Here is a 15,963-nt window from a genome sequence, read left to right as displayed (position 1 = left end):
TGGGCACATTTACTCCTCTTACAGAGGGAAGCAGAAGGAGGTAGGAAGAACATTTGCTTTACAGACAACTTCATTTCCTCAAACACACACCATGAGCTCCAGTTATGAGCACATGAAGCTCTAATCTGTAAATGGCAATGACTGCTGTCCTCAGGTGCTCCCCGGAATCTCTGTTTCCATCTAAATATAACCAGAATCCTGAGAGAAAAACCTTCACACACAGTCCTTGACTACCAAAAGAAACTGTCTCCTTACACACAGAGGAGCAGTACATGAAGAGGAAACTCCAAATTCCTCAGGGGATGCTAATCCAAATAGCAACAACAATGGATACATTGGGAGATTTGACACTGCTTCATCAAGCAGACAAGTAGTTTTGGGCATCACACAATTCCTGCAGCAGGCAAACATGCAGAATCTATCCTCAATCAGCACCACCATCAATGCAAAACACATGTGAACTAATCGCAAGGTACTCCCTGCCTGCTGGTAGTCACCTGGGATCCTGTGTGCACCTAAGCAGGCCTGGAGGCAGTGATGGATCCGTGTCATTCAGCAGGACCTGGCTCTGCTCCCATCTGCCAGCCCCCACGACTGTGCCAGCCCCAGGTTCCTCACAACACTTAGGAAAAATTACAGCAGTGCATAAACAAGGCCCAACACCCGTCCTAGGACACACAAAGGGCTCTAACTCTCCATACCACCTGCAAGTCAGAAAATAGTTTCTACTGTCCAAGTGCAAAAACAGTAGTCTTTGCACAACAAAAGATCCTGTGGAAGACTGAAACACCCCCAGTGCTATAGTGGCTACAGACAACAGGGAATATCAACCTGACCCTAGAGTTAAACCCACCAACCTCACCACAGCTTCACTGACAAATACAGGTTAACAACCAGCAGTGTGTTTGTAGTAAGACCCTGCCTTTCACATGGAGGATATAATGCCTTCCTCATACCAATTACAGCTATTCCTGAAGAAAAGAGATCTTCAATGTCTCTCTGATGGCTAAGGGCTCAAAATCTACTCATGAGAGTGATTCACATGGTTAAAAAAACCAAACTGAAACCAACAGAACAGAAAAAGTCCACAACCACAAAACAACCCAAACCAAAAAAACTAAACCATAGCCATGAGAATTAATGCTCAAACTTCATAGCAATGAAAGGACAGTTTTATTTCGATATCCATTTCAAAGCTGCATTACTATTAGTTAAAGTTGGCTCTGTGGTTGCCAGAGGTCATGCAATATACCAGTAACAAAGAGAAATGAGTGCAGAACGGCTCTACAGGGAGACTTGCCACCTCTACAAGCCATATTAAGACAGATGTGGATGAAACAAACTTGTATGCAGAGAGCAGCTGCATTGTCCCATAAAAACAGGAATATCCTATGGCTTACTAAAAAGAGACACAGGCCATTTGTCTGCTGATCTAACAAGCAAAATCCTCTTCTGAGCTCATGGATATTTATTAATCTGGTTCTGAGGGTTCACAACCAAGTTCTCATAGCTTAGTGAGGGCACATCTGCTGACCACACACACTCAATCTGCAGGAAAAGCAAAACATCCATGCTCGAGTCTCATGGAACAGGTTTGAAGCAATGCAGTTTAACATCATTTTTGCAACAGGCTCCAAGGTTGCAAGTAGGGAGGTACTACAGATAAGTTCCTGCTAAATCTCAAGAAATTACTGCATAAAACTGTGTGGAACGTTGAAACCAGACTGAAAGAATCCAAATTCCAAATTCCATGTGACAGAGACATTCAGGTGTTTCACAGTAGCCTGTAATCTCTTCTCTGAAGAGACTGTCTTGAAGCGTCTGCAGAGTCAATAACCACACGATTGAAAAAAGTTACTGCCCCTGGCTCTCCTTCATAAATCCTCCTAGAAGTGCCCACATCTCCACTCGTGCAGCTGGTTCCAGCCTCCTGGCCAAACAGGCCAGAGCAGCACAAACTGCTCCTTTTCACCTTTTGCTCCGGCCAGGCACATCCAGGCGGCTCAGAAGAACAGCTCCGCCTGCGGATCAGATGGAGCAGATGCCTCTGGCAGCTGAGCAGGGAGAAGCATCTGGGAGCAGTATGATCCTCCATCAGCACAGCTGGATCCAGAGACCGACATCAGCCCACCTCACTCAGCCCCGACCCCAGGGACCAAAATATCCTCACCGACAAGAAAAATGAAGGTGCTTTTCCCCCCTCAGCACACGTGCTTTGCACAGCTTTGTGGACACACAACTCAAAAAGTCAGAAGGTCCTTTTTAAGGACTTGTTTAAAGGAAACAGTAATAATTTGATGGCAAATCGTGTTTCTGAGGATCTCACTTTCGTTTTCCAAACTCGAGAGACTTGGCAATACTGTCAACACCAGGAGCTAACTAGAGTATTGAAGGAGAAAGAAGAGGAAGAACTGACATTTAACACAGTCAGTTCTAAAGGAGAGATGAAGAACCACTATACAGTATCTTTATACCGGGTATCAAGAACTCTTGCAGCCTGACATACGGCCAGGCTGTGGAGTGTCACAGCATTTAATATTACCTTCGGTGAAGATCTCCGCACATCCAAGTCCCTCAATCACCGACACGCAACAGTATTTCGACCCTCTAACCAGGAGTAGATCGCAGCTCCGCTGCGGGAGCACCACCTCCCTCCGGGTGTCCGCAGCTATTTGAGGCAAACGCAGCAGGAACTTCATCAAAGAGCACGTGAAGCCCATGTTTACCTCGGGACGTCTCCAGAGGCACTGCCTGGCCGTCAAAAAGCACCGCCTGAATCGTCAGGCTTCCCCTTTTCCTGTCAGTGATTTGTTAGAAACGATGCGCACGTCGGACTTGACGATCTTGGGAGGTCTTTTCCAACCTTAATGACTCCGTGATTCGAACACCCACAGGCGCGTTGGAACGGTGCGAATTTATATGCCATGGGATGGGAGGAATGAGCCGCCCAGAGCCAGCGCCCCACCGAAATTAGGATTTGGGGCTTTAAACACCTCGTTCCTCTCGGGCAGCGGTCACTCACACCCACACGCACACACGAAGCGGGCGCACGAACGCGGGCGCACCGGAGCCGCGGCGGCTTCCCCGCACCGCGCACATCGCATCACGGGCGCTGCCGGGCCAGGGCCCGCCTCGCCACCCCCGAGGCACCGCGGGGACAGGGACAGCGAGCATCCTCGGCGGGCACCGAGCACCCGCGGCGGGCCGAGAGCCGCGAACTGTCCCCCACAAACCCCTCCTGGCGCATCCCCGCCCCACACCGTCCCCCGCCTTCGCGCTCTGAGGGGGGGCGCGCGCCGCGGCCGTTGGGAACAGCGCGCGCTGCGGGCCGTGGGGGGGGCGGAGGGGGGCGCGGGGGTGCCGTGCCCGCCGCCCCTCACCTGGAGACGCAGTTCTCCAGCACCGAGCTCTTGCCGGCGCTCTGCCCGCCCACCACCGCGATCTGCGGCAGGTCGAGCAGGCAGTTCTGGCCCAGCGCCGCGAAGGCATCCTGCAGCCGGTTAACGAGCGGGATGAGCCCCTCCATCCCGCCGCCGCCGCCTCCTCCTCCTCCGCCCGCCGCCGCTGACAGGTAACGGCCGGCGCACTGCGCATGCGCCCCTCCCTCCGCGGGTATGGAGGCGGGGCCTCGTGGGGTGGCCACGCCCCCTCCCGTGGGGGTCCCGGTGCGCGTCCCCCGATCGTCCCGCCACTGTCCCAAAATTCCTTCTTCCCCGCCCTGTGCTAAAGGCCCATCCACGCTGAGAGTCAAGAGGTTCGATTTATTTATAATTCTGTACAGAAAGATGGCTGGGTGGCAAATCCACTAAGCCAGCACGACTGCTGTCGAAAGTTTTCCCTTTTTGTGGATTTTAACAAACCGAGGCGTTGATGTGTACTGGCTATAAGTTATCTAGTTCGTTTATTAATTAGTGTTCTGTCTTCTGTTGGTTAATGATCCTCTTGCTTCCAGTGCTGATTAGTCTGCATGCTCAGTCTTTCTCTTGAGGTAGTGGGGTTTTTGGGTTGGTGATCTGTGAGTCAGTGGTCACAATTTGCACCTGCCAGAATTACCTCTTACCCAGCCACGGCTGATTTCAGCACAGTTGCTCGATTGTCTTTACTAGTTTTTCCTTTATCTTGAGTGTTCTGCCAACTATCCTTGTATCCCCTAAATTCTGCACTCTTTATGTCAGCTAAGTGTGGTACACACTCTTCTCCCTTCCCTTTGGTAACCTCCCTCTAGGTATGAGATAACTGAACCATGTCGAGCCCTAAACCATAACAAGGCAATCCTACGGTCAAGTAATTTGTCTTTCTACCACCTGGAGGTCACTTAGAGCTTGCTTGTTAGGGATTGTTTTTTCACAGATTGCCCAGAGAGGCTGTGGAATCTCTCTCCCTGGAGATATCCCAGAACCAAGTGGACACAATCCCGTGCCTGTGCTCCGGGATGACGCTGCTTGAACTGGGAGATTGGACCCGATGTCCCACTGCGCTCTCTGGCAACCTGACCCATTCTGTAATTCTGTTCCTGCTTGAGGACAAGGTCGCCTCAGTGCTGGCACACTTGGACATGAGGAGCATGGTTCACCCCGGTCTGTGCGCTGACCATGAGACCACAATACTGCCCCTCTCCCCTGGAGCCCCAGCCCCAGCCAGCAGCCCCATCCTGCTGCTGGGAAGGGCTGTGGCAATGCTCAGCCACAGGCAGGGGTGCTGCCAGGGTCAGGCACATTCTGAGGCAGGGCTGGCAGCAGGTGGATGGCTTGGGAGCAGGCTGGGAAGCGACATCAAGCTCCAAGCCATCGATAAAAAATGCACGCTGAGGCTGAGCTAAAAGCTCAGGCACACAACAGAGATGAGATTTATCTGCGATTACTGGCAGCAGTCACATCATGAAAATATCTGAAACGCAGGCTTTGGAGTCACGCAGCGATAAAAGTTATCCTCTCTATTAAAGCAGACACTGGCCTCGCTCAGCGTGAAGAGCAAAACAAAAGGGAACTGTGAACATCCCACAGACTGATGGAGACTAACGATCTGGAGGATTATCAAAACTTCTTGGCCAGAGCTCTCAATAAGTGTAAAAAATTACAACAGACCGACCTATAACTCTCGAAACAAGTAACAGTTTTTAATCGGCATAAGGCGGAGACGGCTTCTCCTCCCCGCTGCAGTTAGATCACAGCCTCTGGGAAAAGCCTTGCCATCATTTCTGTCTAGTTGGGAGCCTGGGAGTTATTGACATAATTATGCCAATTAGCAGCATGATTATTTCTTTCCCCACTCCTGGGCGAGCAAGCTATGCCAGGAGGCACTGGAGTAGATGTCTGGCCTTCCTCCAGTTCATGGGTTTCTATGGAGGCTGGAAGTTGGGAAGAACATTATGAGTGTCAGAGCACTTTGTGCTGCCCCCGTGAAGTAATTAAGATCCCTAGAAGAGCAGCCTGGCCATAGGATTGCATCTCCACAGGAGACAAATGAAGATGGAGAAAGGCGTGATGCCTGGGGAGCAGCACCGTGCACACCTTCAAGCTGATAAGCTGGGGAAGTGTCCTTTCTGTGAGGTCTTTAAATTACAGCTTTGTCTGCTTCCATGAATAAAATAAAATAAACTAGGAAAACAACTAAGATTAGGAAAAGTTTGAGTTATTCCCCCAAATCTGGGAAGTTTCCAAACCAAACTCTGTTGTCTGCTGAAGCAGAGTTAAAGCCACTAAGTGCCCACATTCTATCACTTTCAAAAATCCACTCTTCCCCCCAAAAAAAAAAAAAAAAAAACAAACAAACAAAAAAAAACAACAAAAAAAAAAACACCACAAGCAGGCAAGTATAGATTCCCCAGCTTCTGGAAAAAGCACAAGCAGTTATGGACACTTGTGTTACCATGAGAGGTTTTCCTCCTTTTTCCAACAATTCCAAGAAAGCAGGGAAGGAGAGGAGAGAGGCACCTGAGCATATCTTTAGGTCTCTGCTTTTCCTGACTGACTTCTCTGGCCAGCTTGTTCCAAACCCCCATGCAGAGCCCAGCCTCGCTTTCTGAATTTGCCAAGATTCAGAGTGGCTAAATTAAAGGAAACGGGTGCTGCTAGCAGAGACCATTGCAAAGCCTCTTGTAAAATACTCTGAAATACAAGATGCAAATCAGTGTCATGGGGCCACACAAGAAATTGTTCTCTGGGGGAGCAGTAGGTGCAATCCCCAGGAGCACAGAGCTGTGCTGCTCACTGGTTAACCAGCTAAACACAATCTGGTTTTACGCTGGTGGGCTCAGTTGTGCCCCACAATATTTATCATTTCCTTTTGCTGCGTGCTAGGCTCAGCAAGGAGAGAAAACCTTTCCTGGCATGGCAGGAAGGGTGGGTGCCCTGCTCCCCAAGGTGACATCCTGACTCCAACAGCGTGGTCTGATGTCACATGTCACCAGTTCCAGCACAGCCTGCCTGGGGCCCCCAGTCACAGCCTCCAGTGCATTTCAGATCAAGGCTACAGACAGCAAGCTTGTCCTGCCACGACTTTCAGAAAATATGGCAAAAATAGCCTGGCTTCAGGGTGCAGCTGAACCCACAAACTCACGCACACATGCTTCTCCCTAAGCAGGCAGCGTGACGTTAAAACTGAGGACATTTGGACCAGGTCCCCAGGCTGCTTCATAAACACCAGTACAATTCCCTTCACGAGAAATGAGTTCCATATAAACCAGCCGAGTGGGGACTCGCAGATGCCTGCAGTGAAGAGCCAGTCACGCTGCCCTGCCCGGGGGGAGCAGAGCACAGCTCGGGCTGCATCCTCTCCCCTAAGGACAGGCAGGTTCCTTCACACTCGCTCGTCTCCCCGGGGACCTTCCTCACCTCCTTCTTGCTTCGGACACAAACGCGGAGTTTTTGCAGAGCTTTTCAGGCAGTTGATGGGCACAGAGCAGGAGGAGGTGTGGGCAGGGCGCCAGTGCAAGGGGGAGCTCCCAGGCTCTCGGCAGCACTTGGCTCTGCAGTGGAGCTGCAGGAAGGTGCCAGTCAGCATTATGCCTGTGCATCTGCCAGGACAAGAGCCCAGCCCCTGGAGCTGCAAAAGATGGAATTCAAGCCCGTGAAAGAAAGCCGGAGTGACTGCAGAGCTGTGATTAGAGTAGTGGCTGCAGCATTTCTCCCTGTAAAGAGGATGTGCTTTCTGCCTTCCCCCCACAGCCCGGGGCACTGCTGACTCACGGATGGCAGGACAACCCAATCCCTGTCCCATCTCTCCTCTCTCCTGCCCTGTGACCTCCAGCTGCATTCTTTAGTCAGGTGCATCCAGTTGCAGGGTAGATAAAGGGCACTGTGCTGCATTGCAGCCTGCAGAGATGTTTCTCTGCAGCCCTCAGCACCCCAGGAAAGAGCTGTACTCCCTCCCTGCAGCCTGGCAGCATGCCTGCTTCCTTGGCCACAAAGCCAGACAAGCCAAGTGCTCCCCAAGGGAAAATTTCATGGACAAAACACTTCCCACGTGCTTCCAGCCTCTGGGAGTGGCGGTTGCAGCCCTTGTTGTGCTGGACCATCCCGTGCAGCATCCCCACAGGCAGTGGGGCCAAGGCCCTGCCCAGCCCAGGGCTCAGTCCCTGCAGCTTTTAGTGCTGCAAAATCTCTCCCAGCTGCTTGCTGTACTTTGAGCTGACGACAGTATGTCCCTTATCCACCTCCACCCTGTTCCCAAGAGGGAACTGGAGTGTCATCCTCTTCTCTTCGGCAGAACAGGGACCTGGGCTGTGACACCATATGGGGTGTACTTGTGGCACCCCATCAGTGCCTGCCTCAAAGTGTCATGGTCTTACCAGCTGCCTGCCCACAGCCACCCTGGGCCAAAAAACCTCTCTGCAGCCTTCCACCCAAGTTCAGGAAACTCAGGGCTGACCCACTGAGTCCCAGTGTCTCTGTTCACTGGAGTGGCAGCAGGAGATGGATGTGATGCTCTGAGAAGGGACTGGACTAGTCCAAAGCATCTCCAGCTGGCTGCAGCCTCACACCTGAGCCATGGGATGAGTTACACACCCGGCTCTTTTTTTGCTGGGAAAGCCAGAAAAGAAAAAGTCAACATCTCCGAGCCAGTGGAGGTTGCTAAGTGACGGCAGAGCTTGTTTCTATCCCACCACTGACAGCATGCCTACGCTGCAAGGGAAGGAAGTGAGGAGTAAGGGATGTAAACATGAGTACATTGCCAAAACACTCGACAGAATCACATTGCCAAACATATACATTAGCTGCATGTTTTGGCTGCCAGCAGAGGAATATTTACTACGTGTCAATTACTCCAGCCTTGGAGTCTTTTACCTGCAGAGGAGGATTTGTAGCATTCATGAATTTGCCAGTTTTCCCGCTGAAATTAATTTCCAGACCAAAGAGTTCAGGCTATCAGTAGCTGCAAGAACAGCTGCAATGAAATGAGATTTCATCCTTACATTGTTTGTAATAGATGGCTTTTGTTTTTCCACCAGGATGTGGCGTTATGCAGCATTTTGGAAGCATAACAGAAAGGCAGGACTGGACAAGGGAGGGATGAAGGCAGCCTTTGTATGAGCTCCTGGGGAAGAAAGGAGATGGTTTCAGTAAAATAAAGGGCCCACACACACAAACCTATGCCGTTAAAATTATGTTGAGAACTGCAAACTAAGTTAAAAATAGAGTAAATGCAGCACTGCTGATCTAGTTGAGAAATTTGCCATCACTAAGCTAGGTGGATAATAGATCTTTCAAAACACTGCTCATCACAGAGGAGCTTTAGAAGCTGCATGGGAGCAGGCACACTTCAGCTTCAGTTATGTTTCTCCCCCGTGTGCCCTGAACTCACCACAGGAGGAGGAGAACACACTGGAGGAGCGACTGGGTGGTGAGTGACACAGAGGGCACCTACCAGGGTGCCAGCCTTTAACTGAGACAGGGAGCAGGCCAGCCCTGCTCTCTTGGGCCTGGGAACCATCAAAAGCACTTATTAAAAAAAGCATCTGCTCCCTCTCTGTAGATACAGGTTAGCCCAGGGAGAAAGTAGGGCACCCATCTGGCCCTCTGTGTGAAGGGGAACAAAGGAGGAAGCATCAGAGAAGGGATCTGAACAGAGCAGTTCCCAAAGTAGAACCTGCTGGCAAATTAAAATGAAAATACATCCCCAGTTGCTGATCAGAAGGAGGTGCTTGCTGGCAGCACAGCTGCCATCGTGCATCCTGGGCACCAACAGCCCCATCTCTTGCATTGGTGCAGTGGCCACATGGTCCCCACTGCTTCAGAGGGTGAGAGCCTTTGGGGTATCCTTTCCATGGCCCCATGGAGCTGGCCAACTGCAAACTCTCAGGCTCACACACCCTCTCACTTTGTAGTGGCAGAGGTTTTCCCACAGATGGAGCAGAGCTGGCTCCTTCCAAGCAAGGAGAGGCCAATGTGGGGCAGCCCAAACCCTGCTGGGACAGGGTGTGTGAGCTGCAGAGCTGGAAGATGGCCCCAGCAGGGATACTGAGACACAGACCCTTCCTGGAGCTACTTCTGGTGCGTTGTTACCTCCCTGGGCTGTGGAAAGGTGGCTGGGAAGGGTGTGCTTTGGGAAGCAGCTGTCAGACATCCTCTCTCAGGCTGCCCGTGGCAGAGGGGAGCATGGAGTGAGGGTGCAGGATCACTGGCAAAGCACCAGTTTGTCACCTTGCTGTCTGCAAGCTGCTCACTTTAGTACCGTGTCTCAGGCTCATCTGGGCACCAGCTGTTGCTGGGGAGAAAGACAAGCCCCCCAAAAATAGCTTCTGATGAATGAATGAGAACCTGCAGGTCAGCTGTTGTGTAACCAACCAGGACACACAGGTCAGCTCTTGAATGAGCTGTCAGCCAGGATTGGGGTGCTGTGGGAACATCCCAATGGGTATTTTCTGGCTGCCCTTTCATCCTCAGAAAGGCTGACCTGCACCAGCTGGGTGAGTGCGTTGGTGTGGCCAGGAGCCTGAGCCCAGGGCTGAGTCCCTGCTGGCCCCAGGGCAGAGCTCAGGAGTTTCAGTTTAGTGGTGGTGGCTGGAGAGATTCAGGAGAGGGGAAACATTGTGGGATGCAGTTTGAGGAGGGTGAGTGGGCTGTGGGGTTCAAGAGGCAGCTGCCTGCTGCCAGGACATGCCTTTGAAGCGCAGAGGTGACCGTAGGTTTCCCAGGAGTGTGGGATGCTTCAGAAATAAGCCTTAACAAAGCACTACAGGCCTCAGAGCACCCCCGAGCATTTTATTCTCACAGCTTCCAGCCCACCCACACACATCATCCACAAGCAGGCTCGGAGCAGGCCTGGGGCTCTGCAGAGACACCAGGAATGCTGGAGACACAGGGAGAGGCACCATCAGAATGCAAGGAGCTGTGCCAAAGGGGAAGGAGAGTCGGAGAGATGTTCTTCCCAAAGTGGGAAAGCAACGAGGACAGACCCAAACCCACAGTCCTGCCAGTCCCACAGCACCTTCCTCACCCCTGAAGGCTGCCCCTTGAACTGTACAGCCCTCCATGGTGCTGGCCTCCTTCCTCAGGAGCCACACTGCAGGAAGCACCTTCCTGTGCCAGTCCCATCCTTCCCGCAGGCCCAGGCCAGCACTGGGCGGCAATGCCAGCCACGGGCACCCTGTTGTGGAGCCACAGCCCGCAGAGGAGGAGCAGCAGTGTGTCAGAGCAGCAGCAGAGCCCCTCAGAGGATGTGGACGGCCTGCAGCATGTCTGCCAGCCTGTAGGAGCTGTCCCAGGGCCGCCCCGGCCGTCGCAGGGCCCCCTCCAGCGCCCGTGCCCGTGCCCCCAGCTCTGCGGGGTCGCGCCGGCCCGCGGGGCCCGGCTGGCACAACAGGATCTCGTTCACCTCCCCCTGGATGCGGCGCGCGTAGAGCAGCGGGAAGACGTCCCTGAGGGCGGCCAGCACGGACTCCTTGAGCCGGGCGTCGCGGCACACCAGGTTGAGCACGAAGACTCCTGTGGCAGGGCGAGAGGGAGAGGGTTCAGAGCAGCCTGCACGCCCCAGCCTGCTCGCTGCACCCTGTGCCACCCCGGGGAAAGTGTCTCCCTCAGCCACATCCCCCCGGTGCCCCCGGCCCCGCTCCTCATCCCTGCTGCCACGTGGGTCGTGGGTGGCGGCAAGATCTGTTCTCAGGTACCACCTACACCTTCTGCTTCCAGAAAACTCTGCTGGCCCCCGGGATGTCTCAGCCTGCCCGAGCCAGGCCACCCACCCATCCTGCTGTCACAGTGCCCACTGAAACAGCCAGACACAGGACCCACCAGGAGAAGGGGATGCCATGCAGCAATCCTGGCTGTGGACACTATTCTCCAGGATGAGAAACGGCGGCACAGCCCCAACTCCCCACAGAACCGGCCAGCCTGGACACGGGGACATGGCCAGATCTCCCCTCCTACCTTCTGGCTTGAGGATGGTTTTAACTTTCTGCAGAAAGGGCTTTTCCACAAAGGCTGGGGGTGGGCAGCTCATCCCCACCGTGAGGTCTTTGCTGTCCACATCAAACATGACAGCATCATACTGGGCTGGTGCTGCAGGACGAAGCACAGACAGTCATTATCCTATGTGACAGAGGTGAGCTACACACATGAGAAGGCCAAAGATGAGATGGTCAAAACATCCCTTCTGCCACGTTATGGGCATCTTCTCTACTGGGGCTTCTCTTAAAAGCCCTTGGTGCTGGGGGAGGCAACAAATCTCAGGTCCTCTACACAGCTTGGCAAGGACAGGCTGTGAGCTGCAGAGACCTGGTGAGGCTGGAGACGGTGACACATGGCAGGAGATGGGAAGGAAGAGGAAGCAGGTGGTGACAACAGCCCAGGACCCCGCTACCCAGTGTGGCACCCCCTGGGCTCAGTGGGGCCCCTGAAATGCTCTGTGAGGTGGTACCTTCAGCTGCCAGCTTGGCCACATAGTCCAGGCCATCGGAGACGTGCACTTGCATCCTGTCACCCTGGGAGAAACCGAACCAGTGCGTGGCCACTTCCAGCATGGAGGGGTCGATCTCCACCACAGCCACGTGGGCCTGTGAGAAGTAATCATGGACGAAGAGGGGCAGGCTGCCCCCGCCGAGCCCCACCACCAGCACTGTCAGCTCTCCTGCCAACCGAGAGCAGCCAGTGAGCCACCAGGACGCCGTAATCTCACTGCTTGTCCCACCCACCGTCCCCAAACCGCTTTGGGAAGGGTGCACGGGGCACCTTGGCCAAAAGAGCCTTTCCCCAAGGGGCTGTGGCATGGGGACACCTGCCCCCAGCACAGCCTCCCACTGCCAGCCTCGTCACCTGGGAGGGCGTCGGGGCCCCCCAGCAGGCAGAGCCCCGCAACCATGGCCTTGTGGTGCTCACAGCACAGGTAGCTCTTGTCGATGGCTCCAGGTGGCTCAGTGGGGCTGGCTTTCTTCTTGTCCTTCCTCCGCTTCTTCTGGCCTGAACAACAGGAGACACCAGCCAGTAAGGTAAGGAGGGAGATGGAGGTGCTTTCTAGGGACCAGCCACCTCTAGCTCTGTTCCACTCACAGTGTAAAAACACTCCCAGGGCTGCTCTGGGACAAGACAGGTAGGTCCCACCACGACTTCTACCTTTTCTCTGTATTGCTCTCACTCTCTGTCACCCCAAAAAATCAGCCTTGACCCCTGTTCCATGTACCTGGGAGAGGTGTGGGAGCCAAGAGCCGAGCCTCTGACTGCACCACGTTCCTGTTTTGGAGGAAGATGAGGCGGCGGAAGTAGCAGGTGCCATCTCCCTTCACGTCCTCCACGACGAACTCCCCGCTCAGGGGGCTGCTGCCGCAGTGCCGCACCGCCCGCACCCCGATGTCCCCTCCCACAGACAGGAAGGGCACCTGCAGGGACAACACGGGCTGCTGAGAAGGAGGAAAGGCTACAGGAGGGGAGCTTGGCATTCCCACTGTCCTGACTATGGCTACAGAGCCAAGATGAAGCAGACGCAATAGAGGAGCAGTGGGATGCCACAGGAGAGCTGGGGATCTGCAAAAAATTCCCTCTGAATGCAGGGAACAAACACAGCAAGGTATTTTGCAAGAGCTCAGATGTGTGGAGTTGAGGCAGGAGGGAGAAGACAGAGGGAAAAAAAGTTAAAGCCAGGATTAAGACAGGGGCTGCATGCTTTCAGAGTTTCTGGATCTCTGCTTTTCTTGGGATGCTGTGTTTTGGAGGGCAAGGACTTCATACTGAATCCTACCACACTAGAATGTCAAATCCTGCCTCCAGGCACAGGCAGGCAGCTGGAGGGAAACTCAAGCGAAGCTGCACCTCGCAGCTTGGTCTCCGTTGGAGCAGAGGGTTTCCCTGCTGGCAGAGAGCCAGCCTGGCTCTGCTCTGGGAAGGCCAGCCAGGGGCAGTGGGGGCTCACCTGCTGCCGGGCAGGGAGGCCCGGCGGGGCCAGCTCCATCACCTTCCCCGAGAGCTCTGCCTGGATGCCAGCCATGCCCTCGTAGTGCTGCTCCCTGTGCAGGGCCACCGTGAGCAGGCGCCCGAAGCCCGCGCTGGCCGCCAGCTGCCTCCGCCCTTCCTCTGTCCCAAAGAGCCACTCGGTTTCTCTGCCCTGTGGGACTGCAGAGGGGGCTGCCATCAGCCTGGGCTGCTCCAGCCTCCAACAGAAGAGCCAAAGGGAATGGCAAGACATTTAAGGGAGGTACCACTGCTTGGCTAGAGCTGTGCACTGCAACCATCAAGAGAGCCAGGATCTCCCCTGTTTTGGGCAGGCTCATGCAAGAAGCTGGAAAAGCCACATCTCGTTAGAAGGGGGTGTCCAACAGGCTCCTGACCTGTCTCCAGGCTGTGCTAAGCCCCAGCTTTGCAGGCATGCAGGGAGGGAATGGTGCTGCTGGCAGAGGCCCACACATCTCTGTGAGTGCAGCCCCAGCAGTCTGGCCCCTGCAAGCCAGGACAGACACCCAGAGAGCAGCGATGCCTTCACTGCAAGGTGCTAACTTGGCTGTCACCAGCATCCAGGCAGGAATCGCCACCTTGGAGGCGGGGCAGGCAGTGTCCCTCTGCCCAACAAGCTCTGTGTCAGATCTCTGCTTGCACCACCACGCAAGCACATATCCTACTGCAAAGCCAAACTAAAACATCAGCCTGACCCCACACAGGTGTGTTATTTCTCTCTTCAACCTCAAATTCAACAGGCCCTGAATGGCTGGCCATTTTGCAGCTCCTGGCCAGGCCAACCACCTGACTTGCAGCTGGACAGGCTGTACTCACTGATGAAGATGGCAAAATGATTGTCCCGGGAAGGTTTCACCGAAGGGCTGTCAACCACGTGCAGTGTGTAGCGAGGCTTCCCGCTCTCTTTGTCACAGAGATCCAAGGAAACCTGTTCCCTGCAGGGGGTTTTGCTTATCTGGCTGCAGAGCAGGGCATAATGCTGCCTGTCCTTCACCGCTGCCACCAGCTGCTCCACGCTCTGCACCCGCATCGGCTTGTCCTGCTCCTCAGGGCAGATCTCCAGGATCTGTGCTGCAGAGCCAGGGATCTTCCTGAACTTTGTCATGACATACACGAAGACGGGTAGAACAAACTGCTGCTTGTCCCCACTGCTGGCCACCTGGTGGATACGCACGACCCAGCCTTCCTGGGAGAAGTATTCCACGGCTTTCTTCAGCACGTGGGCTTGAGCCAAGGAGACACAGAGGTAGCGCCCTCCTACCTGCAGAACCCGGCTGATCTCAGCAAACATCCGGTCCACCTTGGCTAAAGTTGCCTCCTCTTCGTCGGTCAGGAGGGCATCCAGCGTGCCTTTGTCTAGGACCACTTGGAAGTGGGCATCAGGGAAGTCCATCTGGAGCATGTCCATCTGCAGGTAGCTCATCTGTGGCCTGGTGCTGGCGCTGCGCTCCCGCATCTGGCGGATCACGGCGTCGCTGATGTCGATGTTGATGATGTCCTCGCACATGCCCACGTCGTACATCTGCTCGCTCAGCTCCGAGTTCCCACAGCCCACCACGAGAACCTGGGCAGCGGCACGAGAGCAGTGTGGTGGTGAGAACACCCTGGAAATACCCCCCGAGTTTAGGAGCAAATACCATACCCGTCTAGGAGCCCTCTGTGAAAACCACACCCTCAGGGCCTGCAAACTCGCTCTTCATGGCCTAAGATAACATGTCCACAGAGAAGAGTCCCATGGGCAGATGCATCTGCTGCATGTTTTTTTGAGAATGACCCCGGTGTTTTAACCCCCAGAGCTCCCCAGACCAGGGCCACCCAGGCCTCCTGTCCTCTTGCTAAGGCACTCTGGAGGCTTCACATCGTCTGTATCAGATCTCGCACACAGAACCACCTAGATTGGAAAAGACCTCTGAGAACATGGAGTTTAAGCTCTGACCAAGCAGACCACGGCACTGAGTGGTATGTTTCCTTAAACACCTCCAGGTGATGACTCTACCACCTCTCTCTAGGCAGTCCACTCCAATGTCTAAGCGCCTTTTTTCTGAAGAAAATCATTCTCCGAATGTCCACCCTAAACCTTCCCTGAGCAGCGTAAGTCTACGTCCTTCCATCCTGTTGCTGGTTGCCTGGGAGATGAAGCCGACCCCCAGCTGGCTACAACCTCCATTCAGGGAGTTGTAGGGAGCGGTAAGGTCACTCCTGAGCCTCCTCTTCTCCAGGCAAAACAACCTCAGAACCCGCCGTCCAGGAGGAGCCCGGAGGGGACACACCACTGGGTACGAGCCGGGGCTCACCTTGTCGCGGGGCCGCACATACTTGTGCAGAACGGGGCAAAGCTCCGAGAAGGCCCCGTACCACTCGAAGGGGCGCTGCCCGCGCTGGCGGAAGAAGCGATCCCAGTAGCGTGCGGAGCCGAACTCGGCGGGGCTGCGGGGCAGCAGCTCCATGGCCGGGACAGCGGCTACACGATCAGGCGCAGCGCGCCCGCTCCCGCCGCGGCCCCACGTGGCCCCCGCGCTGACCGCTTCCGGCTGCGCGGGGCGGAGCGCCCGCCGCCCATTGGCTGCCTCGGCCCGGGCCGCTC

The 15,963-nt window shown here is 54.7% G+C and overlaps 2 protein-coding genes across 2 annotated transcripts in view; both read right to left on the bottom strand.

Annotated features, from left to right (window-relative positions):
* Positions 1 to 7,516, bottom strand: part of DNM3 (dynamin 3) — a 53,443-nt gene extending 45,927 nt beyond the window's left edge. Inside the window, exons 1-2 of the mRNA XM_066325533.1 lie at positions 7,465 to 7,516; positions 3,381 to 3,723 (exon numbers count right to left, since the gene is read on the bottom strand). Of these exons, the coding sequence (XP_066181630.1) occupies positions 3,381 to 3,723; positions 7,465 to 7,516 (395 nt within the window). The remainder of the gene's footprint in view (positions 1 to 3,380; positions 3,724 to 7,464) is intronic.
* A 2,665-nt stretch (positions 7,517 to 10,181) lies between these two features.
* Positions 10,182 to 15,910, bottom strand: METTL13 (methyltransferase 13, eEF1A N-terminus and K55). The gene is made up of 8 exons (XM_066324814.1): positions 15,674 to 15,910; positions 14,196 to 14,943; positions 13,342 to 13,541; positions 12,616 to 12,811; positions 12,252 to 12,395; positions 11,857 to 12,066; positions 11,367 to 11,498; positions 10,182 to 10,925 (listed from the first exon to the last, which is right to left on the bottom strand). The coding sequence occupies exons 1-8, from the start codon at positions 15,824 to 15,826 to the stop codon at positions 10,651 to 10,653; spliced, it is 2,058 nt and encodes a 685-aa protein (XP_066180911.1). The 5' UTR covers positions 15,827 to 15,910; the 3' UTR covers positions 10,182 to 10,650.
* Positions 15,911 to 15,963: the final 53 nt, after the last annotated feature.

The sequence above is a fragment of the Sylvia atricapilla genome, chromosome 9 (genome assembly GCF_009819655.1).
Source record: "Sylvia atricapilla isolate bSylAtr1 chromosome 9, bSylAtr1.pri, whole genome shotgun sequence".
Lineage (NCBI taxonomy): Eukaryota > Metazoa > Chordata > Aves > Passeriformes > Sylviidae > Sylvia > Sylvia atricapilla.
Note: the sequence above shows the minus strand (reverse complement) of the source record. Positions and strands in the feature narration are given on the sequence as shown.

Coding starts and splice junctions, on each gene's coding strand:
- METTL13 (XM_066324814.1), bottom strand. CDS start 15,826: ATGGAGCTGCTGCCCCGCAGCCCCGCCGAGTTCGGCTCCGCACGCTAC. Junction 14,944..15,673: donor ATGTGCGGCCCCGCGACAAG/GTGAGCCCCGGC, acceptor GCCGCTGCCCAG/GTTCTCGTGGTGGGCTGTGG. Junction 12,812..13,341: donor GCCTCCCTGCCCGGCAGCAG/GTGAGCCCCCAC, acceptor TTGTCCCTGCAG/GTGCCCTTCCTGTCTGTGGG.